Raw genomic sequence first — 27,180 nt, 5'->3', positions numbered from 1 at the left:
AGTGCTATACTGCCTTTTTAAGCTCAAAGACAGAAGCACCTACCATTAGAACAACAGCAGTAAAGGAACGTCTGGATGAATCCATCTGCCCAGCAAAATTTCATCCAGATCCAAGTGCATTCTGATCCTCACTCTACCCCTCTTCTTCCCACCGCCTCCTTGTGCCCCTGGGTTCTGGCCCTTTTCTGGGCACCTGGGCCCAGCCCTAGATCTATCCCTTTCCTCCCCAAAGATCAGGTGCCCGTGTGTGTGGTCTTCTAGCCTTCTGTTCTCCTAACCCTCCTCACGTTGTCTGTGTGTGATGGCTTGTCTGTCTCTCTCCTCTGCTGGACTGAGAACTCTGAGAGCATGGGGCCATGCCTGTGATTCATGTTAAGTTTCCAGCTTAGCATAATTCCTAGCGCAGAGTAATCATCAACAAGCAATTACAGAATGAGGGAAGGATCGCTTCCTGGGAACCGCTGCCCATGGTTCCCAAGTGCCCTCTAAGCACATAAATCTCAGGCTTTGGTGGGAGGGAGAAGGGAACTATCTGACTGTGGCTGAACTAAGAACAGAGGTCCTGGAAAGGTCAGTCTGTTCACTCCCAGAGCGTGGAAATAAGCCTTGAAGGGGTTTTCCCATGAGCCCTCCTCATTCCATACTGGCACTGCTGGCTTGCTGGATGAAGTGCTAACTGAGCCGGGATTACCAGGGACTCAGGCAAGGTGTGCTATGAGCAGTTCCCCCCTCATTGGTCTCCAACGCCCTGGCTCGGTTATGGGGCGCTGGGGCCTCACAAAGCTGGGCCTGTGGATCTAGGAGGGAACTGCACCAAAGATTCCAGGTGTGGTTCAGACTGAGCCCTCAGCGATGCTTTTTAGGCTTACCGTGCCCTGCACATTTCCCAGTAGCTCATTAATAATGACATGTAGGACAGTTGTCGTACCTAGGCCTGCCTGACCAGAACTACTGTTCTACAGCAGTTTCTGGAAGTACCACCTCCATGCCAGCCGGGAGAAATAAAAACAAAGTCAGTCACCCCAAGAGTGAGTTCCTAGGACACAATTTCACAGAACACTGAGATGCATTCACATAACAGAAGAGAATGGCTCCCTTCAAAATAAAAGGCATTTGGTAGTTTCTGGAATTCGCCAAGTACTAAAGGAATTTCATGTCTCACTTCTTGATGCTGACTGTACCTCTGGTGTTCCCACGTACTCTTGCAAGCTGACTTCCTTGTTCCCTTGGGCCCTCTTCCCCCAGATCAGACCCATTGAGAGAGAGCTTCCAGCGCTGGTGACCTTAACTTCAGGTGCTTGCTGCTCAGCTGCAGTTCTTAGAGGAGGCTGGATTCATAGCCAGGGCCAAGTAGCCTCATACTGCTAAGGGCCTCAGGTAGTGGCAAATACCATGGGATAATTTTATTTTTAATGATTTGGTATTCTTTATTTAAAAAAAAAAACTTTCCATTTTATATTGGAATAGAGCCAGTTGGCTTCCCAGGTAGCTCAGTGGTAAAGAACCTGCCTGCCAATGCATAAGAGACGTGGGTTTGATCCCTGTGTCAGGAAAATCTCCTGGAGAAGGGCATGGTAACCCACTCCGGTATTCTTGCCTGGAGAATCCCATGGACAAAGGATCCTGGCAGGCCACAGGCCATGGGCTTGCAAAAGAGTTGGACAGGACTGAGCGGCTAAATAACAACATAGCCAGTTAATAATGTTGTGACAGTTTCAGGTGGACAGCAAAGAGACTCAGCCATATATACACATGTATCCATTCCCCGCCGACTCCCCTTCCATAATGGGATAATCTTATTTCAGTTTTCTTTTTTTTTGGCCATGCCACACACAGCATGTGGGATCTTATTCCTCCAAGGGATAGAACCCACACCCCGTGCATTGGAAGTGTGGAGTCTTAACTATTGGACCATCAAGGAAGTCCCTTATTTTAGTTTTTTAAAATCATTCATTCCTAAGGCCTGGACGCATGACTATCTGAGAAACACCAGTTCCACCGTCAATTGTAAAAAAAAATTTTGCTGCCACGCAGCTGTTATCCAGCCTCTTTCAACAGCTTCATCACATCCGTCAGCTCTGCATCAACACCACTTTGGAGTTAACCTTGGAAGGTTCTCACCGCTGGGACAACACTCTGTATGTGTTTGCTCAGTCATGTCCTGCCCCCTGTAACCCCATGGACTGTAGCCCGTCGGGCTCCTCTGTCCATGGGATTTTCCAGGCAACAATACTGGATTGGGTTGCACTTTCCTCCTCTAGAGGATCTTCTCGACCCAGGGGTCAAACCTGAGTCTCCTGTGTCTCCTGCCCTGGCAGGCAGTTCCTTTACCACTGAGTCACCTGGGAAACCCAACCCCCTGTTTAGCCACCACACTTCATCCTCCTTGAAGGATGGCCTCCTGTGTACATCTTAAACTCCCCTGTAGGGAAAAAAGGGAGTGATGCAGAATTCCTCACCAAGCCAGCCAAGTTTCTGTCAGCTTCAGGTCCAGAAGAGGTAAGCAATTAAAGTGTAAACCTGTGCCCAGAACAAGAATGGGCCCAGGAAGCACCAGCCTTTGTGCTTCAGGTGCCAGCTCCAGACCCACCCGAGTCCCCTGCAGACCGTTACTTATCACAGCTCACTCTGCCTCTCAGGCCATGAGCGTGTCCTGCGCCGGCAGGCACCCTGACTCAGGTCACTTCTTTGTCTCCTGGGTGGGCCTCCCCACCTGTGGACACAATTATAGCTCTCCTTCTTGCTAAAGAGATCCATAAACTCCCCGATGAAGTAAACTTTAGACTACCTCCATAATACCTATACTTCTCATCCCAGCAGCCCACCTGGAAGCTGAGAAAATGCAAATGAACCCCTTCTCCATTTAGCTACCATAGCATGATGTTGTAGATCTGTGGAGGACTATCAAGATGTATGGTTACCCTGTGCAGATGCGTTATAATAATGAACTGTTGCACCCCAAAACATCCTGTAGTAATCAGGGAATTCACTCAAAATAGTTTCCTCTATCCATTCCTCGGTTCCCACTATAGTGACCAATCATTGTACTTAGCATGACCCAGACTGCTCAGGGACAAACTGCCAATGGTTAAAGGTCAAGATGAAGTCAGCTCTGACACAGAGCATCCAGTTCTCCTTAAATACTTCCAGCCCCACCCCAACTGCAACCTGCTCTCCTAAATATTCCAGAATATCAAGTGTGAGCAGAGAGGTGACAATACCTAATCTATGAAGATGTGTAGGAGTCTTAGAATTTGACCTTGGAGGGAGTTCCCTGGTGGCCTAGTGGTTACGATTTGGTACTTGCACTGCAGAGCCCTGGGTTGGATCCCTGGTCGGGGAACCATCCCGCATGCCAGCCAAAATACAAAAACAAACAAGCAAGCAGCAACAAGTGGTAGAATTTGGCCTGGGAAAGTGGAATACAGAACATCTCAGAATTAGAGGAATTTTACTGCTGCTATTCCATCAAGTCCAAAGTCCTCTTCCAACCGGAGGGAAGTTCCCATCTCTGGGTTTGCTCTCGGACCACTTCATTTTAAGCTTCTAGCTTTTACCCTGGACATATACCTGTTATGGCAGCTGCTCACCCTGAGTCAGATCCATCGAGGGCCCCAGCTCTCAGTCTCTCATTCTCACAAGTGCTGCCCCAGGACCCCAGCCCACTTGGCTTCACCCTTTTGACAACCCACTCAGCAGTACATTTTTATGACATCTTCTAGCACTTCACTATTTCCAGTGTGGCCTGCCACCAGCAGCAATGGCATCACCTGGGAGCTTGTCAGAAATACAGAATCTTGGAGTCTTCTGGACTTACTGAAAATGGATTTGCATTCCAATAAAAGCCCCAGGCTATTCAGTGCACATCAGTTTGAGAAGCACTCTCCTAGGGCTTAGGTTCTCAAACCTGTTTGCACACTGGAATCTCTAGGAGACTTTTGAAAAATACAGATACCTGGCTCCCAATCAGAAACTTGAAGGGGTCTGGAGTGTGGCCAAGGCATCAGAGTTTTAAAGCTCCCCTGGGGATCCCGTTTTATTTTATTTTTTAATTGTATTGAAGTATAGTTGATTTACACTGTTGTGTTCATCCCCTGGTGATTCTAATTCAAGACAGGATTCTAACTACAGAGGGCACAGTATAAAGTTCTCTCTTAAGACTAAAACTTATACGCTCAAGGAAGCAGAAATCAGCTCAATTAAATGAAGAACCTACTCTGTCCAAGGTTTCCTACGGTTGATCCAGGTTAGGATAGGTGAGGGGTGTCTGGATTGCTCTGGCACTTACCTTAATCCCAGCACTCCGGCACTTGCCCACAGCATCGGGCACGGCAGCTCGGGGAGGGTCAATCATGGAGATGAGCCCCACGAAACAGAGGTTATTTATGGGAAAGTTGATTTCATCGGTGTTAAACTTGAATCCCTTGGGGTAAGTGTTAGGCAGATTCAAGAAGCAGAACCCTGGAGAGGGACAGAAGAGGGGACCAGTAGTCATTCCACTATGTCTCTACTCACTTGCCCCAACCTCCTAGATCCTTCACCCCATAAATAACGACAGTTTTGACGTCACTCTGCAGAGGCTTCTCCCACAGCTGCCTCACCTAGCACACGCTCCCCCAGACCTCCCAGATCCAAGTAGGCGTTTTGGAAGGCGTCCTTCATTTCATCGTCTATTGGGTACTCCTGCCCTTTCAGAAGGTAAGTAGAGCAAAATTCTAAGATCCTCTCGGGCGCCCCCTTCATCATCAGGACGTGGGCCTGGGAGCTGTCTTCCCTCAGGTGGATGGACACCTAGGGAGAGGAGAGGAAGCTTCGATGGAAGGAGGAGAGCACGAGGGTTGGGTCAGAGAAGCAAAGTTAAGCTGTGTCTACCTCCATTTCCTTTGTTCCCTGACCCAACACAGCCCTTCTCCCTGCAGTCATATCTGCTCTTTGGTCGAGCCCCTTCCTCCTTTGTAGGACCCCACAGCCTGTTGCACACGAATCTCTGTTATCTTCTTAGCCATACTTGGAGCTAAGGGCAGCCCAGGCACTTTGTCCCCCTGGCTTCCTCTCTGCCTGAGTAGCTAGTGAGCAGAGACAGCAGAGTGAACAGGAAAGAAAGCTTAGAGTCGAACACCAGTGTTCCAGGACCAACAGGAAGGCTTTCTTAGCTTTATGACCTCGGGTCTGTCCACTTAACCTCGGCAAACCTTAGCTCCTTTGAGAAAATGTCAAAGATCTGCGATGCCCACTTCATTTGGCTTTTATAGAGAGAGAGTATTAATGAAGAATATATTGAAAAGCATTGACAGTTCTTTACCACGAGTGGTTGAGCCTGAAGGATGGGATTAGGGTGAGTAATAATAGTAGCATTTATTGAGCAGTTACTATGTGCCAGGCATTGTTCCAAGTGCTTTACGTGAATCGTCATTTTAATCCTCCAGCTACTTCCCTGTGAGGTAGGCACTATAAAGTTCTTTGTTTTATAGATGACAAAACTAAGCTTAAGCTGTGTCCAGACTCACATAGCTAGAAGGTAGAAGCAATCAAGGGAAGAATCCAAGTAGACTGACTTTAGAACATGCTCTCTTAACCAGTCCATGTTCTAAATTCTTTGTTAACTCTGTCATCGCATATTTGGTGATAGTCTTTAATATTTATGATTGTGGCTTCATTTTTATTAATACTATATTTTTTTCCTAAAAGAATAAGGGTATCTATTCACTTTGAGTTACCAAACTCTTCAAGCATTCTGATTTTTTTTGCTAAGTCACTTCAGTCGTGTCCGACTCTGTGCGACCCCATAGACGGCAGCCCACCAGGCTCCCCGGTCCCTGGGATTCTCCAGGCAAGAACACTGGAGTGGGTTGCCATTTCCTTCTCCAATGGATGAAAGTGGAAAGTGAAAGTGAAGTCGCTCAGTCGTGTCCGACCCTCAGCGACCCCATGGACTGCAGCCTACCAGGCTCCTCTGTCCATGGGATTTTCCAGGCAAGAGTACTGGAGTGGGGTGCCATCGCCTTCTCCAAAACAATATGGAGATTTCTTTAAAAACTAGGAATAAACCTACCATGGGACCCAACAACCCCACTACTGGGCATGTATCCTGAGAAAACCATTCTAAAAGGCACATGTGCCACAGTGTTCACTGCAGCACAATCACAACAGTCAGGACGTGGAAGCAACCTAGATGTCCCTCGACAGATGAATGGATAAAGAAGCTGTGTACATACGTACAATGGCATATTACTCAGCCATAAGAAGGAATGAATCTGAGTCAGATCTCGTGAGGGGTGGTAGCTTCAACTATTCTTATGTTCATTTTTGGGAATGATAAATAAACTAATTTCCACATGTTGCTGGTAAAATTTCTATAATCGCGTCTTTGGAAATTTTATTTGTATGTTGAATGTACTATTATTTTGTGTTTATGAAATTTTTTTTAACCAATAAACAGAACACATCTCCAAACCAAAAAAAAGAATATATTGAAAACTGTGAAGTACAATGGTTAGCCATTCTAGCCCCCTGGCCAATCTCCTGGAACCATGTCGAGTCCCCTGAGAGGGGACTGGGGGTCCCTGTGGCTCAGTCGTGGAGCAGAGGGCATAGTCATGAAGGGAGCCTGAAGGACAGAGAAGATCAGTTTCAGTTTTCATTTTCCTGTGATCTGATCTGAGCAAAGGAGCTATTTCTGATGTTCCTCTAATGATCGACAGGAAATTCCTGCTACGTAACCTGTCGGGTAACAAAATCAGCACATTGGGAGGAACTGAGCCTGCGGTGCTGAGGGAGCCAGACCGCACTGGCCCAGGGAGAAGCCAGATGCAAAACCTGGGTGTAAAATGTAGTTACAACAGCTCCTCAGGAGACTTTCCAAAAACTATTTTATTCAAAATATGCTTAAGCAGTTAAAAGGGAAAACCTTAACTCACGTAAGCAGAAAGCTGTAAAAAACAATTTAAAAGCTTAATTTTCTGAGCATAAAAAAACCCCTTTGCTGACTATCTCCAATAGGAGATTATTGGAGATGACAGCAAGAACTGCTTAAGCTGGTAATTTAGTCACACACACACAAATCACACCTTGATAGAAAATTACAGATGCAAAAGATGGGAGAAACTGGAAATGTCAGAACTGAGAAGCTTCTTCCTTTCATTTCAGTCTCAGAGAGGGGAGAGAGACCAGGCCTTGCGAACGATCAACAGGCTAAGATGTATGTCCCTTGCATATCAGGGCCTCTGACTGCCCTGAGAGCAGAGAGCAAGCTGATAAAGCAGCTTGTTTATGGGTAGGGAAAGAAAGGAGTCAGAGGGGTTTTCTTGGGGCCCCAGGCAAGCCCCACCAGAGCTGGCGGCTTGCAGACTGGCCGAGCACACTTGGCGTAGAGGAGGATTTTGCTGTTTGAACTTGATATTCAATAGCTCAGAAAAGGCGTCTAACAGTCATCTAGGGGAAAGATTGCTATTTTTTTGGACATCCCAACAAATATCATAACTATGTTTTGCTTTTATTTTGAATCTTGTGGAAGGAGAGGTACCTAATTCTTTCCAGTTGAAGGCTTTAATTGGGCCTTGCCAAGCACAAAATTCCTGTCTGGTTAGTGAGGCCACTAAGCATCAGGAAAAAATGGAAATAGGTTTGCAGTCTGGGCCTAGGGGACCTATCTTATTTCACTGACGAAAAGCCAGTTGAGACAAAAAAACTTCAGGTCTGTTTCTTAAGCTTTCACTTGTTCAACATTCAATGTGAAAGTGTAGGTAATTTGTTTTAAAAAGATCTATACAGCTTTTATTATGTTGTTGTTATTTTTAGTTACAAAAATGTTTTTCTTGTGACGAAAACTTTTAAGATCTATTCTTTTAAGCAACTTTCAAGTATAAAAGTATGGACTGCTTCACGAATTTGCCTGTCATCTGGGGGCTATAGTAATCTCTGTATTATTCTAGTTTTAGTACATGTGTTGCGAAGTGAGCCCTGTTATGTGTTTTTAAGACTCAAAACCCAAACTGACTTTTGGGAGTCTCATTTCTTTTCTGTTATCCACACCTGAATGACCTTTATGGTATTGCATGAATTTAGAGAATTTCACTATTCTAAGCAAATCAACCCTTAACTGCTAGAGCTCCCACCCCAACAGTGATGCCGTTGTTCCCTCCTTTCCCCAGAACCCCTCCTAAAAGTGTGCCAGTGTTTCCCACATAGGAGGGAAGTACTGGGTTTCCTGTCCCTCTCATGAATTTTACTGTGAGGGCCACCACTGTCCCTCCCCCAGCATTTCTCCTTCTCTGGTCACATCTCCCTGGATCACACACAAAATGACCCTGGAAAAGCAGCTTCACAAACAGTCAGGAGAGCCCTGACCGCCTACCTGATGGCAGCTGCTAGAACTGCAGGCATGGAATGAAAAGAAATATTTGATGACTTGTGAGATAAGGTACTCGAGGAAGTGACTGACAAATCTAACATATTCTGCAGCAGCAAATCTCACAGTTGCCACAGAGACACCCAGCCAGCGCTTGCTGCCTGTGGACATTTCAGAGAGTACTTCGTGACTAGCTCTCTGCATAGTGATGCAGCCTCAAGACTGCTTAGGGCTGAACGCCTCTTCCTTTATCATCTATGTCTGCCTTTTTCTGTTTACCACTTTCCCTTGGGCTTCCCTGGTGGCTCAGTGGTAAAGAATCTGCCTGCAATGCAGGAGCCGCAGGAGACTCGGGTTCAATCCCAGGGTTGAGAAGATCTCTTGGAGGAGGGCCTGGCAACACACTCCAGTATTCTTGCCTGGAGAATCCCATGCACAGAGGAGCCTGGTGGGCTACAGTCCACAGGGGCGCAGAGTCGGACAGGACTGAAGCAACTTGCACGCTAACATGCACGCACTTTCCCTTCAGGTGAGCCTGCCTCCTAACTGGGGTGCCGGCTACACGCTGTATCTTGTTCTGCAGCTCGGACATAAAGGCAAAGGTAAAGCTCCCCCTTCCTCCAGAGGACGAGCCCGTCCCCCACTGCTATCTCCTACCTTGGTTGGTTCTGTACCTGGTACTTGTTGGTAGAATTAAAGGGAATCTCTGCCACCTTGGGGCTTTTCTCTCTCATCTCCTTCACAGAGCTGTAGGATTGCTCGATGAACTTGAGGAGCGCTGACTCCGAAGCATCTCCTGTTGTTGCCCACTGCCAGGATGGGGTTGGTGTAATAAGCCTGGGAGGCATGGCACCTGGGTTTGCCGACGGTAACAAGGAGAGGGGCAGAATGGGGAGGGCTGCTGGGGGGCATCACCCGGGGCCAGGAAAGAGAGATTTAGGCTTATATGCTGGGCACTGAAATCCCCTCTACCCGCTTGGGCCTGACACCTTAGCTATGGGAAGGCTCTCCTCATTCGCCTTAAAATCAGCCCGGTTGCAGAGGCCAGCGATTCGGGCCAGGATAAACCAGGTGTCAGAGCCCTTGGCAAATGGATTCCCTGAGGAGAGAACAGAATTGTGAGCGGTGGGGGGAGGGGGCGGGGGGGGAGATAGGAGAGTTTGAAGCAGGGGGTTATTCGCCTCCCATTCAGCATCCAGACACTCCTCAGAAACGCCGCCTCTTCTCCAGGCCTCCTGGCTCTCCTCTTACTCTCCAGCTCTCTCCTCAGTGTCTGGACTTAGCACGCCCTCTCAGCTACCCATCACATCTCCCACATCCTTCCACTCTCTGACCACCAATGCCACCAGTCACCAGTCTGTTCTTCAGTGGTGTCCGCCTCGTAGATGGTCTTGTCGAACCACAGGTGGGCGACGGTCATGCGGTTCTGGGTGAGGGTGCCCGTCTTGTCGGAGCAGATGGTGGAGGTGGAGCCCAGAGTCTCCACCGCCTCCAGGTTCTTCACCAGGCAGTTCTTCCGAGCCATGCGCTTGGCTGTCAGGGTCAGGCATACCTAAGGCCAGGAGGAGGGGAGAGGGGCTTAAATGAAGAGGAGACCTCTGCTATTCACAGCTCTCTGTGGTTTCGGAAACCTGATCATTTTTACTGCTCTTTTAATTTTTGGTACTTATTTCCCTTTTGTTGTCACCTAGTCTTTAGAAATCCCATCTGTGGCCACAGTAAAGGAAATTAGGAAAATGATTTTGGTTTGTACTTTATGGCAGAGTTTCAAAAAAAGAGTGCATTCCTTTACCAGGGTATTGTAGAGAATGATCTCCTATTCCTTCTGGAATATTCCTCTCCCCCTTGATCCTTTCATCTTTTTTCTTCCACAGCCTCTTCTCCATTCAAGTTCAGGCCACACCTCTTTCTCAAGCCCAGTCTTTGCAAGGACCACGTTGATGACTAACCTTTGACTGTGGATAAGATGCTGGGGGCAGAGGAGGGTTGCACCAATAGTTTAAAGAAAGAATGAAGAGGAGAGAATGATGAAACTAAGAAGGACTGTTGCAGCGCTGAAAAGGACTTGAGAAATCACTTAAAACAGAAGATGTTTGTTAACCATAATTCAAGTGAAAACCAGGCATGCGGCAAGGTTATTTTGAAAGCAAATAAATTCTTAGGCTGTGGTTATGTACAGAATTTGAACTGTGGAATTTTTATTTACATAACATCATGAGTCCTGATGTTTTTGTGCTAGTCCAGCCACTCCCTGGATATTGTTCTCATTTCCATTTTAAGAAGGATATTGATAAAGAAGCACATGCTCCAAACAGGTGTCTGAAGATCATGTCACAGAAAGAAGGGCTAAGGGAAAAGGGATTCTTTGACCTCCCCCACTTGGAGAGTTTTAGGGGACATAATGGCTACTGCAAAAAAATTTAAAGGGTAGATTTGTAGAAGAGAGAGAATTGACTTATTTTGTGTTCCTTCAGATAAGAAAACTAGGATCAAACAGAGAATCATATGTCTATTCAACATAATGAAATCTAACTAGAGCAACTCACAGAGAAGGCAATGGCACCCTACTCCAGTACTCTTGCCTGGAAAATGCCATGGACGGAGGAGCCTGGTGGGCTGCAGTCCATGGGGTCGCTGGGAGTCAGACACAACTGAGCGACTTCACTTTCACTTTTCACCTTCATGCACTGGAGAAGGAAATGGCAACCCACTCCAGTGTTCTTGCCTGGAGAATCTCAGGGCCGGGAGAGCCTGGCGGGCTGCCATCTCTGGGGTCGCAGAGTCGGACACGACTGAAGCGACTTAGCAGCAGCAGCAGAGCAACTCAGCAATGAAATGAAGTCAGATAAAAGTGGGGTGGGCTTCCCATTACTAGAAATCATCATCTCCTGCAGGTTTTATACAGGATATTCGGCATTGGTTGAAAGGTTGAATTTCTGTGAACTCTGAAGTCCTTACCAGTAAGATGCTATAATCCTAATAAATTGAGGCCCTGGGGTGCAGAGAGTTGGCCGGGTTCACCAGCCAGTACACCCAGGACTGGAACTCACTCTGGGTGATTTATAATCTAATGCTTTCTGCATCATAACTGACTTCTTTTCTCATTAAAGAGAGAAGGCACCAGAAAATACGGGTGGAGGAAGTCAGCGTAACCTGGGAACTAAATGATTTGACATCTGTGTATGCATTGGAGTACTCTGCACTTGAGAGGCTCAGCCACAAAAGAACATACGAGTGACTTCACTTCCTTGGGGGCAGTTTGTCTGCCTTGGAGCCACCCAACACCCTGGTTACTCACTGTGACGGTGGCCAGCAGTCCCTCAGGCACGTTGGCCACAATGATGCCGATAAGGAAAATGACAGCCTCCAGCCAGGTGTAGCCCAAGATAAGCGAGAGCCCAAAGAAAGTGACACCCAGGAAGACGGCCACCCCTGTGATCAGATGGATGAAGTGTTCAAGCTCAATAGCAATGGGGGTCTTGCCCACTGCCAGACCGGAGGTCAGTGAGGCTATACGGCCCATCACGGTGGAGTCTCCGGTGGCAATCACGATACCTTGGGCTGAGCCTGTGGATGAAGGGGGAAGTCTGAATCCGGAAGGCTGTTGGATTTGGTTCCTACATAGAGAAAACTGTCACTGGTCAAAAACAAGGGTCTCTGAGCGGTTATTACATTCTGCTCTCTTTACGTTTCGTTTGTACAAGTGAGGGGCTCCTACTCTGAAAAATCTCAGATTCCACAGTTCTCCAGAGATAGCCAATTTTATTGCCTAATCGCCTTCACCGTCAAGGTCTTCGTCTTTGTTGCACTTAATCTAAATATCTCCTGTTGCCTGCATGTTTCTCATTTTGTCCTCGGCAGCTGAAGAGTTTCCTGAGCCCCAGGAATAGTGGTTACCCTTCTGCTGGAATCCAGCGTTCCCAAACCCCCCATCCTCTAACCCAGGGCTTCTCAATTTGCTCCCCAGGACTCATCTGGCAGCATCTGAGTTAAGACCGAGATGGGAGGGGTTGCTACTGGCACCTAATGGCCAGAGAGCAGGGTGCTGCCAGACATCCTGGCACTCAGAGGACAGCCCTCCTTCCCCTACCAGCAAGAACGCTGCCCAGGTGTCAGTAGCGCTCTGCCTGGAGCCCCCTCCCTGCTTTGCTGGCTGGAGCCAGTCTGACCCCTGCTGGCTGGCACAGGCCATAACAGTGGGGCTTCTGGGCCCTAAGTCAGGAGGCAAACTTCACACACAGGATGTAGAACACTCAGGCATGCGGCTTGAAATGAAGGACCCCACAAAGTTCTTTGCTTACAATAATTCTTCTTACCTTACCACAATGACTGAAATTCCTACCATTAAAGTTACAGTCAGAATCACCCAGAAAAGCAACATATTATAGAGATAGCTCTTATTTTTTAATCAGAAAGACTCATGCCTGAAAGTTCAACTTTTCAACGTACTAGCTGTTTGCTCTGGGGCAAGTTCAGATTTCTAAAGTCAGTACCCTCTCTTGGGATGCTGAGGAGAAGTTAGGGCTTACTTCAGGAGAAGAATGAATTAGCAAGGCTGAATAATTTTCTTCTCTTCTATGCTATTTTCAGCTCATAGAGCACAGTCCATTCACTACATAGAATAAAAATAGCTACAATTACAGGGCACTTAAAATGTATTAGGCCTTGTGCTAAGCATTTTATATGTATTATCTTCTTTAACCCACATAAAAATTTATGGACCAGCGACTTTCAGTATCGTCATTGTTCAAATGTGGAAATGATGGCTTTGACCTTTAATTTAAGATCGTACAGCTCACAAGTGACAAAGAAGGTAGCCTATTTACTAGCTATTACATTCCCTACTACCTTTAGATGATAAAGAGTTCTAGAAATCTTTGTTTCAACCTTTGCTTCTTTTTTTTTTGGCACGCAAGATCTTAACTCCCCAACTAGAGATCGAAACTGTGCCCCCTGCAGCAGACTGTCGGAGTCCTAACCACCGGACCACCCTAGGTGACCACCATCAATCTTTACTTTTGAATCTAGGCTACTTATGATTTGACATTCACCTTCCACACAGTTGGTGGAGAAGAAGCAGATATTTTGGGTCTCCAGAGGGTTCTCATTGGTGAACTCAGTGGAGCGGGACTGGGGCTCTGACTCTCCTGTCAAGGATGAGTTGTCCACCTGGGATGGGAGAGAGGAGGGTCATAAAGCGAGAATGGAAAAAAAGATTTACACAGATGACACATCTTTTTCTGCCACCAGCATCATCATTATCGACACGCAGACAGAAACATAAACTTGCACACCACTGTAACCTCAAATTAGCTCTTGTGACTTCTCACGGTTCCGAATAAGATGGTAATTTCATTAACTGAGCCCAGGTCACCGCGGTGCTCGAAGACCACACTCGGCCTCCTTCCGCAGCGTTTCACACCCCCTCACCTTACATCCTTGTGAAGAGATAAGCCGGATGTCAGCGGGAATCCGATCCCCACCCTTCACTTCTACCAGGTCGCCTACCACCACTTCGTATACAGGGATCTGAAACTTCTCTCCACCTCGAATGACCAGAGCTTGCTGTGGGAAGATAGTGTAGGGTCATTTCCAAAGCTCTTTTCTCTTTCCCATCCAGTTCCTGGTCTCCTGTGCTCTGATTCCCACGGTTACTCACCACATCCTTTGTACAGATCACTTTGGTAGATTGCAGATTCTTACCATCACTGTCTGCAGGGCCCTTTGATGCTCCTCTCACTTACACCCCATGTAGGAATGGGGTTTATCTCTTCATTTCTACACTTAGGTTGGACCGTATGGCTTGCTTTGGCCCATAGGACATTAGCAAATGTAATGCAAGCAGATGCTTAAAAAATGCTTGCACACTGGGGCTTGCCCTCTGTCACCATATTGAACAGGCTCAAGCTAGCCTCCTGGAGGAAGAGAGTTTATAAGGAGAAAGGCCCAGATGTCCATGACATCTCATCTGAGGCCCCAGACACGTGAATGAGGTCATCTAAGACCATCCAGCACCAGCTAAGCTCAGCCCAGATCTGAAGAACAGCCTAGCCACAGTGAGAAGTACGATATTTGTCGTTTTGAGCCACAGTGTTTTTAGGGTGGCTTGCTAGGCAGCAGACACTGATAGGCTCCAAACTCCCGCTTCATTCTACCGAAACATTTTCCCCTGAACTCTTACCCAAGGAAGGAATTAAGTTCTGTTGACATCAAAGGGAGAAGATCCTGGGCTAAAAGGCTAGAACACGACCATGTCATTGGGATAATCTGGAGCCTGTCCCTCTTCAAGTTTCCAGCCCTGTGCCTAGGAATGTCCTTCTGCCGTCCTGTTTTCCAGGTTCTCTAGAAAGGTTTTATTTGAAAATAATCTAAACTTTCAGAAGAGTTGCAAGAATAAAAATTGTGCCAAGAACACCTATATAACCTTTACCCAGACTCATCTGTTAACATTTTACCCTATCTGCTTTGTGATTTGTTCTCTGTCTCTACATGTGTGTATGTGAATTCTTTTTTCCCCCAAACTATTTGAGGGCAAGTTACATACATCATGATCTTTTTTTAAAAAATTATCTTTTTTGATGTGGACCATTTTTAAAGTCTTTATTGAATTTGTTACAATATTGCTTCTGTTTTACATTTTGTTTTTTGACTGTAACGCATGTGGGATCTTAGTTCGCTGACCAGGGATCGAACCACATCCCCTACACTGGAAGCTGAGGTTTTAACCACTGACTGCCAGGGAAGTCCCCACATAAGTCATGATCTTTTATCATACATACTTCAAGGTGCATTTCCCAGGAATTAGGTGAAGGAAATGGAAACCCACTCCAGTATTCTTGCCTGGAAAATTCCGTGGATAGAGGAGCCTGGTGGGCTACAGTAGTCCATGGGGTTGCAAAGAGCCAGACATGACTTAGTGACTAAGCATGCAAGCATAAGAATTAGGGTATTAAATAACCATAAAATGGTCACCAAACTCAGTAAATTTCACATAGACACAATACTTTCATCTGCTGTCTGCATTCCAGTTTTATTGACCCAACATATCCTTAAAGGCATTATTTTCTGCTCGAGCATAGGATTTGGTCTAGGGTCAGATACTGCATTTAGCTGTCATGTACATTTAGCCTCCTTTAATCTGCATCACTGGAGAAGGCAATGGCACCCCACTCCAGTACTCTTGCCTGAAAAATCCCATGGATGGAGGAGCCTGGTGGGCTGCAGTCCATGGGGTCGCTGGGAGTCGGACACGACTGAGCGACTTCACTTTCACTTTTCACTTTCATGCATTGGAGAAGGAAATGGCAACCCACTCCAGTGTTCTTGCCTGGAGAATCCCAGGGACAAGGGAGCCTGGTGGGCTGCCGTCTATGGAGTCACATAGAGTCGGACACGACTGAAGCGACTTAGCAGCAGCAGCAATCTGTATCACTTCCATAGCTGTTCTCTGTCTTTAAAAACACTGACATTTGAAGAATCTGCCTTCCCCAACCCCCTGTGCCTCCACCTTACTTTTTTGGGGGTAGAACCCAATAGATTTGAGGTTTCATATTATGCTCATTGGACTTCCCTGGTGGCTCAGACAGTAAAGAATCCACCTGCAATGCAGGAGACCTGGATTAAATCCCCGTGTGGGGAAGATTTCCTGGAGAAGGGAATGGCAGCCCACTCCAGTATTCTGGCCTGGGGAATTCCATGGACAGAGGAGCTGGCCGGCTGCAGCCCGTGGGTTCACAGAGTCAGAAACCACTGAACGACTAACACTCTCATTACGCTCATTAGATTCAGATTATGCATTTCAGACCAGACAACTTCAAAGGTGATGTTTTTCTCAGGGTACTTTTAAGGCCAGACAGGACAAAACTTAAATGAATTCACCCTCATTATCAGCCTCACACAGTCCACTCATGGTAGAGTACAATTCTTCAAGGGACATAAAGTCATATATTCGGTTACATTCTAACACATTCTCTTACTAGATCCTTCCATATGAATCCTACCTGAGGTACCATGTTCTTAAAAGATTCCATGATCTTGGAGCTCTTGGCTTCCTGATAATAGGAGAAGCAGCCAGTGATGATGACCACGACAGTTAGTACAATGCCCAGGTACAGCTGCGGGTAGGGAAACCAAGGGCTCGTCAATAGGTTCTTTCCTCCCTCTTCATCCTCAGAAAGTCAGTTTGCAAGAGTAATAGCCATTTTTCTGGGTGGAGGAAACCATGGGACTCAGCGGGAGAGCGCAGGGGTTGAGCAGAGTCTGAGACAGCCTGGATCTTTCAGCTTCAACCCCGAGCTACAGTTTGGAGCCAGCAAAACTCCAGATCCGAGAAGCGCCATCTTTTCCTCTCCAGAAAGGCTACTCACAGCGGGAGGGGGCTCATGAGGGAGATGGACAGGAAGGGGAGAGATTAAAAGTCTGCGAAAGAGAATGGACAGCAACATGCTTTGATGATCAGTCGGGAGGATAATCAAAGGAGAACAAGTTTCTAGAGAGAACTCTATATCTCAGGTAGCTGAGTCAGATGCTTTCTTTTTCTTTTTTCGGCCACACCACATGGCTGGCAGGATCTTAGTTTCTTGACCAGGGATCAAACTCATGCCCCCTGTGGTGGAAGCACTGCAGTGCAGTGGAGTCCTAACCACTGGACTGCCAGGGCATTTTCAAGATTTTTTTTTTTTTTAAAGAGGCTTTCTAGATAAAAGGGAAACCAGGAAGGACCAAAGCTCTCTTAGCAACCCCTGGGAGTACATTGATTTGGACCTGAAGACTTCAGGAGTGCTAGGCTGCCGAGCAGAAGAGCAGCAGGGGCTGAGCAGAGACTGGGCAGCCGTGGTTGAACAGACTCACGTTGTCTTTGGTGGTGTCCTCATTGAAATACAACTGGATGCCGAAGGCCACAAAGCAAAGAATGGCACCAGTCCACAGCAGGAGGGAGAAGCCGCCGAATAGCTGCTTGCAGAATTTGACCCATTCTGGAGTGGTAGAGGGAGGGGTCAGTGCATTGGGTCCATCTCGAGTCAGGATTTCCTGCGCCTTTTCAGGGCTATGGCCCTGTGTGGAGAAGAAATAGGGAGGAAGGGAGAACCATGAGAAGAAAGTAGCCGTCACAAAGGAGAACCTGGCTTCAGAGCACAGATCTGCCGTTTATAGCCCCAGGATAAGTCGAGAGACCAGTGAAGTTCTCCGAAGGTCGGCCTGGAAGTTCTTCCTACCTAAGTGGGGTTCTAAACCTTGCATTACAGAAGGATATTGTTTAGCCTCCCTACATAGGAAGGATTTTTAGTTTATGGGTTGATTCACAAATCTTTTGAACACCTGTCTTGGGACGGGTACAACGGTAGAGTACTGAAGTGAGTAAGACTGATGCTGGGCCTAACGGAACTCCACCTCCAGTGAGGAGATGCCTATAAACGATTTATCATACAGTGTGCCAGGCTAATGGAATGATGAGATACAAAGCATATGCTTATAACGTACAGACATCCACACTTTGATTCTTTAACTTGGAAATAGAAAAAAACAAACAAGCAGCTAGATACATGAAAGTAGATCCTCACTCTAGCCTGGTGCATAAGCTTGGGTGCTTTTCCCTCTGAGTGACAGTGAGAGAAAAACCTGCTAGAGGATTGTAATAAAAAGAAGAAGAAGAAAGTAGCTTCTCTTAAATATCCATCAGCCACTCCCCAACCTGCCCTGGAAAAATACAATTTAAATAAAAACAGGACCCGTCTCCCACGCTCATCTCTGGTTACCAGATGGTCACCCTAAGACCCTCCAATGAAGAGATTCTAGAGCTCAGAGGAACGTACATTTCCAGGGCTTTTGTTTATTTGTGATCATTGTATTAGTGGTTAGAGTAGAAGCAGCAGCAGTGAAGCGACAACAGCGGTAATATACAGTTTTGCTGTTAAACCAGCAGTTCTCAAAGTGTGGCCTGGGGACCTACAGGGTCCTGAGATGCTTTCTGGGCAGAGGGGATCCACAAAGCCAAACAATTTTTTTTTCTTTTGGCCACAAGTAGAGTCCTAACCACTGGACCATGAAGGAATTCTCAAGCAATTTTCATAACACTAAATTGTTTTTTGTCTTTTCACTCTCATTCTCTTGAGTATATAGTAGCATTTTCCCAAGGCTACAGGGCACATGATACTACAACAGAGTTAATGCTGAAACTATGTGAGAATCCAGCAGTCTTCTCCTAAAAAGCTAGATGTTAGATTTGCAAAAATGTAAAATACCACTAATGTTTTTGCTTTGAAAAGCAGTTGACATAAAAACATTTGTACTAATAGGTAATAGCTTTACTCTTACAAATGAATTAAGAAATACTTTTTAATCATCTTAATTTTAATTTCTAATATGATAAATATAGATGATAGATGTGTGCTGTGCTTGGTTGCTCAGTCGTGTCCAACTCTTTGCCACCCCATGGACCGCAGCCTACCAGGCTCCTCTGTTCATGGGATTCTCCTGGAAAGAATACTGGGTTGCTATGCCCTCCCTTCAGGGGATCTTCTTGACCCAGGGATCCAACCCATGTCTCCTGCGATACCTGCACTGCAGGTGTATTCTTTACGGCTGAGCCACTGGGGAAGCCTGCTAGATGTAACCCACATAAGCCAAAGCTCCTTGGAGTCCTTGATAATCTGTAAGAGTGTGAATGGGTCCCCGGGACAAAGGTTGAGACGTGCTGCCCTAGTCCATCCTATTCTTTGCTCTAATCCTGAGCTCTCTTTGGAGTAGTTACCATTATCGTCTTTTTCGGAATGTGTGTCCTTGGCTAGGTGCAGGTTAAGGGTCAGAACATTGACCTTCAAGTCAGCGGCTAGATTTCCAGCTCTGCCTTTGTCCTGGGAGCCTCAGGGTCGGGGATGGAGAGCCTCTGCCTCCCTCGGGGAACTCCTCCACTCACCCTGGTCAGGTCCACAGAGTACTTGGCGCTCAGCTCATCCAAGGTTAATTTGTGATCATCCTGAGGAGACAGTAGAGCCACTGAGGGTCAGGCAGTGACACATCATTTCCAGGGGAAACGTTTATGGGGAAGAGGGGAGGCTCTGGCCTGCGTGATGAATTCTCAGGGTGAGATATTAGAAGGCTGAGGGTTGAGAGAGACTTTGGAGGGCAGTTTGCCAGCACCCTCTTCAGCTCTTCTCACCATGACTACTTCCTTCTTCAGCTCCTCTATATCTTTCTTCTTTTTTTTCCTCTTCATTTTTTTTTTACTCATCTTAGGACTGTTTGTAGGTCCTGGGTTTGGATTCCGCTCATGAGGTGTCACGGCCCCTTTTTTCCCTCCAAGCCCCATGGTTTTCCCTGGATATGGCTGCCCCAGATCAACTGGTGGGAAGAAAGCAAAGAGAGTGAGGAGTGTGAGGGGTCAGAGGAAGGAGGAGACTGGGGAGAGTGGAAGACCGGCTCATGGAAGGGGGGCCAAGGGAGGCCGGCAGGGAGGGCAGCGATGAGGAAGCCCTGGATGGGGAAGGGGGAGGCGTGGCGGGGTGAGAGGAGCCTGGGCCTAAGTCACAGGAAGGAGAAGGGGTAAGGCGAGGGAGCCAAGGGAATGAAGCGTGGAGGGTGTTATGTGCCTCAGTGCTGAAGATGCTACAGGACCCTGAGCAGGTAGGAAGTGCAGTGGGCTTCAGGGTATGCTGGAAGCCCCCCAGTCATAGCCCCGGTGGCTCCAAGGCAACGCCCAGGCCTGTGGTCACAAAGGCCTCTGCAAAGTTCTAACCCAGAATACACAAGTCTTAGTCTCTGGGTTTGGCAACAATTGGAGCAGGATCTGCCACAGAGACAATTGTAGCCTGAAGGCAAGACTAGAGCAAGGTCCCAGCCTGGTCCTGCCAGCTTCCAGGACCCAGGGGTACCCCAGATAGCTGACTCAAAAAATAAAGTAGGCAATCCGTATGTGAGTGTGCTTTTGCAGAAGCACACTTCCCACCGACATTGACTTTGAGCTTTTGGTTCTAGGAGATCAGGTAGCAGGTTAGGTCAGACTTTGGACTTTTGAATCAGTTCTGGCTTTGAATCCTGTCTCCTCTGCTTACCAGAGGAGTATGGCTTTGGTTAAGTCACCTAACCCCTTTGTGCCTCTCTTTCCTCATCATTAGAGGGGGATGCCATCTACATTGTAAGCTGGCAAGAGTAAGGATTAAAGTGGCATGCTTCATGTAAAGCATATCTGATATACATAGTATGTGCTCAACAAATGAAGTGAAAGTCACCTACTCGTGTCTGACTCTTTGCGACCCCATGGACTGTAGCCTACCAGGCTCCTCTGTCCAAGAGATTCTCCAGGCAAGAATACTGGAGTGGGTTGCCATTTCCTTCTCCAGGGGATTGTCCCAACCCAGGGATCAAACCCTGGTCTTCTGCATTGCAGGCAGATTCTTTACCTGCTGCGCCACCAGGGAAGCCCTGTGATCAACATATAGCTTGAATTAAATGTTATGAGTCTTATCTGTCGCTTAATGTACAGCTCTTCTCAGTGAGACCGAAAATACCCTTTCCATGTGAATACCCTGTATTTCCTCATGACATATTTATCTCTTTTATTCACCTTCATTGACATCTTGGTATGCTGTTTGGTTGTATTAACTTTATATATATTTTACATGGAAAATTATGTTGTGCCTCCTTCCAAAAAACCATCTGAAGTGGCTAATATGTTTATATTATTTATACATTTTTCAGTTATGCATGTCATATACATTTTTCCTTTCTAAGGTGGGATATTTATTTAACTGTGTTTTGTTTTGGCATGCTTTTCAAAAATATGACTGGATCAGAAAACATCCACCTAGGGCCTGATGTAACATTCCTTTAGTTTTCAGAAATAGAAAATTTCCCTTCCCAGCTGGGACAAGTAATAGTTTGTTTCTTTAATAGATTGGCTGAAATTTTCCTTCTCTTCTAAAAGCATACAAAATAGGAACTGAGAGTCCCCCTTCCCTCTCCCTAAACTTAGACTCCCCACCGCTGATGTCACCGCTGTTGGCAGTGTGCGGTGCGTCCTTCCAGTCTTTTTTCTACATTTATACCAATAGTATCTATAAGGAGGTGGATTCTCACTTTTTACAGGCTCATTCAACTCCCCTTTCATTTATGTAAAGATTTTATTTAATGGCCACAAGGCATACCATATTCTGTATTGATGGTGGTCTATTCACTCACTCCCACTACTAATTGATTTATAGGATATTTCCCTTTTAATTTTTTAACTATTAAAAACATTGCTGCAGCAGCATCCTTATGTATAGTACATTTAGGCCTTTGAGCTTCAGTTTACATAGAACTGATTCCTGTTCTGAATCATAAGATACTCTCGTTTAAAATCTTAAAAAATTTCTTCCAGATTGCTCTTCAAAAGGGCTTGTCTTACCCATATTCCACCAACAAGATACAGAAATGTCCACTTCCCACACTTTGATTACACTGGATGACCCTGACCATTTTCATTTTTTCTATCATAACTGGCAGACTTTGATATCTTACAGTTTTAATTTCCATTTCTTTATTTTCTAGGTAGTGCTTTTTCTTATATTTATTGGCTTTCTGGACTTCATTTTCCTTTTTCTAAATTGTCATTATTTGCCCAATATTCCATTGTTCTTTTCCTTATTGATGTGTTCCAAGGGATTCCAACCTCTTATCATATACATTACAAATATTTTCTCCCAGTCTCTGTGTTTAATGTAGATCATAAAATCCCAAAGAGCAAGGTTAGAATTAAAGTTAAAACTGCTAAGTTAATCTAGGCATCGTCCATGTAACAATAGCACTTAGCCCAGCTTTGCACATAGGAGGTCCCTCAAGGCAACTTTATTGACAATAAAATCAAGTGAATTTATTTTTGAAAACCCCATTCTGTCCCACAGATCTTAGCTCAAAAGTCTACCTCTTCTGAGAGGCCTTTTCTAATTGCCAAATCCAAAATAGCAGCTCTCACAAGCAGTCCTCAATCCATCACTTGTGGGCTTCACGGCACTTCTTAACCCCTGAAATTATCCTGCCGCTTATCCATTGACTTGTTAAGTTTTCTGTTTCTCCACGACAGTGAGGACTTTCTGGGCTTATTTAGGCTCTGTACCAAGCCCCTAGAATAGCACAGAGTGGTTCATCCCCAGACAGTTCCTAAAAATAAGTTGATGACAATGAATTTTCAGGTTTTATCCGAATATTATAAGGTTCGATACCCATCATTTTTGTCTGTTATGTTTTAAAACCTGTTAGAGTTGATATGGAGCGTTACAGTTATCTACTCATTTGCTTCATCAGTTCAGTTCAGTTCAATCGCTCAGTCGTGTCTGATTCTTTGCGACCCCATGAATTGCAGCACGCCACGCCTCCCTGTCCATCACCATCTCCGGGAGTCCACTCAAACTCATGTCCATGGAGTCGGTGATGCCATCCAGCCATCTCATCCTCTGTCATCCCCTTCTCCTCCTTCCCCCAATCCCTCCCAGCATCAGAGTCTTCCAATTAGTCAACTCTTCGCATGAGGTGGCCAGAGTACTGGAGTTTCAGCTTTAGCATCATTCCTTCCAAAGAACACCCAGGGCTGATCTCCTTTAGAATGGACTGGTTGGATCTCCTTGCAGTCCAAGGGACTCTCAAGAGTCTTCTCCAACACCACAGTTCAAACGCACCTTTGGTGCTCAGGTTTCTTCACAGTCCAACTCTCACATCCATACATGACCACAGGAAAAACCATAGCCTTGACTAGATGGACCTTTGTTGGCAAAATAATGTCTCTGCTTTTCAATATGCTATCTAGGTTGGTCATAACTTTCCTTCCAAGGAGTAAGTGTCTTTTAATTCATGGCTGCAATCACCATCTGCAGTGATTTTGGAGCCCCCCAAAATAAAGTCTGACACTGTTTCCACTGTTTCCCCATATATTTCCCATGAAGTGATGGGACCAGATGCCATGATCTTCATTTTCTGAATGTTGAGCTTTAAGCCAACTTTTTCGCTCTCCTCTTTCACTTTCATCAAGAGGCTTTTTAGTTCCTCTTCACTTTCTGTCATAAGGGTGGTGTCATCTGCATATCTGAGGTTATTAATATTTCTCCCAGAAATCTTGGTTCCAGCTTGTGCTTCCTCCAGTCCAGCGTTTCTCATGATGTACTCTGCGTATAAGTTAAATAAGCAGGGTGACAATATCCAGCCTTGACGAACTCCTTTTCCTTTGGAACCAGTCTGTTGTTCCATGTCCAGTTCTAACTGTTGCTTCCTGACCTGCGTATAGGTTTCTCAAGAGGCAGGTCAGGTGGTCTGGTATTCACATCTCTTGAAGAATTTCCCACAGTTTATTGTGATCCACGCAGTCAAAGGCTTTGGCATAGTCAATACAGCAGAAATAGATGTTTTTCTGGAACTCTCTTGCTTTTTCCATGATCCAGCGGATGTTGGCAATTTGATCTCTGGTTCCTCTGCCTTTTCTAAAACCAGCTTGAACATTTGCTTCATAATTACTTATTAAAAATTACTTATTAAAAAAACCCTCTGATATTCTTACCTGATGACTCTTGCAGCTGAATGTCACAACCCACATGTCATGTTTTATAAAAAGACAGTGAGGCTTTTAATTGGTATGATATTGGCTCTTTATAGCAACTTATTTTTACCTTTACTATATTCCGTCTTCCCAAACAACAGTCAAGTTTAGCCTTCCATGCATTTATGGTTTTTTAAAAATTATTCTCATTGTGTTTTTAAATTTTCTTTAATAAGTACCTTATGTCACAAACGCTAAGTCTTGAATGTAATTTGTTTTGGTTCTGTTGTAAATAGAGAGCTCTTTTACTGTATTTTCTAATACACAGAGATAAATTTTATTTTTAAAAAACCAATGTCTTGTACCTATAATTTTGAAGTCATTGCTTATAGGACTTTTTTGTTGTTGCTATAGCTTTCTTTTGGTTGACTTCCTTGGATACTTTTAGGTATTTAACCATATTCATTATCAAAAAACTATGTTTTTATTTCTTCCAGCTTGTCCCTTTATTTAGACCATATAAATACAAACTTCTTATCCAAGATTTCAAATGTTGCTGCTATTGCTTTTGTTATAATTGTTATTATTATAGTTTTCTAGACTCATACATCCTTCCCTGCTTCTCTGAACATAATTATATTTTCCTTAATGCTTTTTCCTCAAACATCTTAATCAGGAATAAACATTAAATTTCACTGATAACCTTCTAACATCTTTTGAAATAATTATTTAATCATTTTTCTAGTGAATGTTAGTGGTTAGTTTCTGTACAATATACTGTCCTTGAATTCTACTATTTGATGATAGTCAAATGGTCTACTATTTGATGATACATTAACAAATATATATATTTGTTTATTTTATTAAATTCTATCAAAACTGTATTTGTTTCATAAAATAGGCTGAGCAATATAAAAGTTTTTCTGTCTTAAGGCAATGGCACCCTACTCCAGTACTCTTGCCTGAAAAATCCCATGGACCGAGGAGCCTGGTGGGCTGCAGTCCATGTGGTCGCAAAGAGTCGGACACGACTGAGCGACTTCACTTTCACTTTTCACTTTCATGCATTGGAGAAGGAAATGGCAACCCACTCCAGTGGTCTTGCCTGGAGAATCCCAGGGACAGGGAAGCCTGGTGGGCTGCCGTCTATGGGGTCGCACAGAGTCGGACACGACTGAAGCGACTTAGCAGCAGCAGCAGCAGTACAGTTGAAATAATATAAGAGTGTTCTTTGAGTTCTAATTGTTGGCAATTTTATCTGCTCCTCAGTGCTCTGAGCAGGCTGATGGCTGAAAGCTTATAGACACAGGCCCCATGGACGGTACAGCATTCAGTTGTTTTTAATGTTACCCGGGGCCAAAGATCCAGGAAAATGTTTTGAGTGCCCCTTATTTCCTACTTCCCCCATTCTTTAATCCCTAAAATAAATGTGGGATCAGGGATCAGAGACACAGCTGACCCATGGCTTCACCTAATGAAGTGCCCCAGAGGTGTGGGGGAGGGGCTGCGTTCAAAATCTAGAAAGGATATTCCACGAAACCAGCACCAAATGATCTAATCATTTGCCCTATGTCGTGTTGCATTCTTAGCGTTATGAGTATTTAGCTGGTTGTCTGTCTCTGACGAATCTTGATATTTACTCTTCTGTAGGGAAAAAGGAAAAGGCATGGAAAATCTGTCTGCCTGGGTCAGAGGTTGACCTTAATTTTTACACTACATCCCATAGTAAGAGTCTCTCATCTTCTCAGTAACAGCCTCTAAGATGGTTGACTCTTAACCCTCTACCCATCATTAAGGTCATGCCCTCTCCCCTTCTTGGGTTCTAATCACTTGGATCTGCCCAGCCTCTACTGGTCAAATGTTCACTGTCCACGCATTCCTGGCTCCCTTTGCAGCTTCCCCAGTTCATTAAACCATTGCGCTCATCAGGCTGCCTCCATGCCCATGGGTTTTCTGTTCACACTGTTGCCAATGAGTATGGCATGCTGGTTAAGGGACTGGTCTCGGGTTTGAATCCTGATTCAGATGCTTACCATTTTTGAGACAGAGTACATAATTTTGCCTTTCCAAGCCCTAATTTTCTCATCTGAAAATTAAACAATAGTTTCCATTTCACTCGATTAAGAGGATTTTTTTCATCATCCAACCAATATTTATTAATTGCCCAGTACATGTCAGGCATCATTTTTTTAGGTGATAAATAAAGGTGGTGAAGAGAGAAATACTACTGTGTACATGGAAATAATTCTGGAGGAGTCAGGCAAATATTTTTGCTTTTGTATAAGCAAAAAACTATATATGTGTGTGTGAATTATATTTATATATTTTTATACACTACCTATATCCGCCTATCTATGTAAATTTGAAGTAGTGTTCACGAATGAAAACAGAGAGAATGGGGAAAGAGGTGCCAAAAATGTTAATTTATTTGCTGTGGTCTGTGAGGACCTTGTGAAGAGGTAATGTTTAAGGGGCAATCTGTAGAAAGTGAGGCAGACAGTCATGTGAAGAACTAGAGGAATCATTTCCTGGCAGAGGGACCATCAAAAATAAAGGCCCCGAGGCAGGATTAAATGAGATTATACAACTAAAAGTGTGACATACTTACAGCACAGAGAAAGCTGCAGTTAATTCTCCTACAAGTTCTATCACAATACTCACCATCACCGCCACTGCTAGCGTTGTAATAAAGGGGCCAAGAGCTGACTCCTGACTGCTCTCCCAAGATCCTGACACAGGGCTATAAGTTTGGTGTCTTCCTCTCTCCTGTTGTTAGGGACTCATGGGAAAAAGCACACCCTCCCATCCACCCCTCCATCCCCAGCACAGAAGCATCCCTCCTTACTGCCCATCACACCCTGTCCGAGAAGATTTCTGATGTCTGCTGCTGCGGCTCAGTCACTCAGTTGTGTCCGACTATTTGTGACCCCATGGACTGTAGCCCACTAGACTCCTCTGTCCATGGGATTCTCCAGGCAGGAATACTGGAGTGGGTTGCCATTTCTTCCTCCAGCGGATTTTCCTGACCCTGTGTCTCCTGCACCTGCAGGCAGATTCTTTACCACTGAACCACCTGGGAAGCCTCCAACGTCCGCTACTTAGATGAATTTCAAGGATTGCATCTGCTTCTCCCTCCGTTCTTCCCCCTCCAAAGACAGCAAGTACAACAGTATAGACTGTTGACTGGTGTTGACAATCAGGGTCCTTCAGCCCACCGTCTCCTCCCCGCCATCCCGACCCTGCTGCTCATAGTAAGAGTGGCCTGCTTGTGGTCTGGCATGGAAAAAACAGACGTGGCCCTCAGGGTTTGGGCCTATAGATTCATGGACTC

At 45.4% G+C, this 27,180-nt stretch overlaps 1 protein-coding gene, 1 long non-coding RNA gene and 1 pseudogene across 2 annotated transcripts in view; 1 reads left to right on the top strand and 2 right to left on the bottom strand.

The window, feature by feature from the left end:
* Positions 1 to 10,528, top strand: part of LOC147376847 (uncharacterized) — a 39,580-nt gene extending 29,052 nt beyond the window's left edge. The window contains exon 3 of the long non-coding RNA XR_015161248.1: positions 10,222 to 10,528. This is a non-coding gene — a long non-coding RNA (uncharacterized LOC147376847). The remainder of the gene's footprint in view (positions 1 to 10,221) is intronic.
* ATP1A4 (ATPase Na+/K+ transporting subunit alpha 4) overlaps positions 1 to 19,670 on the bottom strand; it is a 32,478-nt gene extending 12,808 nt beyond the window's left edge. The window contains exons 1-12 of the mRNA XM_086393584.1: positions 19,506 to 19,670; positions 19,263 to 19,322; positions 17,198 to 17,401; positions 16,348 to 16,461; positions 13,778 to 13,912; positions 13,399 to 13,516; positions 11,646 to 11,914; positions 9,701 to 9,899; positions 9,337 to 9,446; positions 9,022 to 9,156; positions 4,602 to 4,791; positions 4,289 to 4,461 (exon numbers count right to left, since the gene is read on the bottom strand). Of these exons, the coding sequence (XP_086249710.1) occupies positions 4,289 to 4,461; positions 4,602 to 4,791; positions 9,022 to 9,156; positions 9,337 to 9,446; positions 9,701 to 9,899; positions 11,646 to 11,914; positions 13,399 to 13,516; positions 13,778 to 13,912; positions 16,348 to 16,461; positions 17,198 to 17,401; positions 19,263 to 19,322; positions 19,506 to 19,655 (1,857 nt within the window). The 5' untranslated portion in view covers positions 19,656 to 19,670. The remainder of the gene's footprint in view (positions 1 to 4,288; positions 4,462 to 4,601; positions 4,792 to 9,021; positions 9,157 to 9,336; positions 9,447 to 9,700; positions 9,900 to 11,645; positions 11,915 to 13,398; positions 13,517 to 13,777; positions 13,913 to 16,347; positions 16,462 to 17,197; positions 17,402 to 19,262; positions 19,323 to 19,505) is intronic.
* On the bottom strand, positions 7,864 to 7,960 carry LOC147376848 (U6 spliceosomal RNA; annotated as a pseudogene).
* Positions 19,671 to 27,180: the final 7,510 nt, after the last annotated feature.

Source organism: Bos grunniens, chromosome 3 (genome assembly GCF_055505025.1).
Source record: "Bos grunniens cultivar Pamir isolate PY7600 chromosome 3, Bosgru_T2T1.0, whole genome shotgun sequence".
NCBI classification, from domain to species: Eukaryota; Metazoa; Chordata; class Mammalia; order Artiodactyla; family Bovidae; genus Bos; species Bos grunniens.
This window is presented reverse-complemented; position numbering and strand designations above follow the sequence as displayed.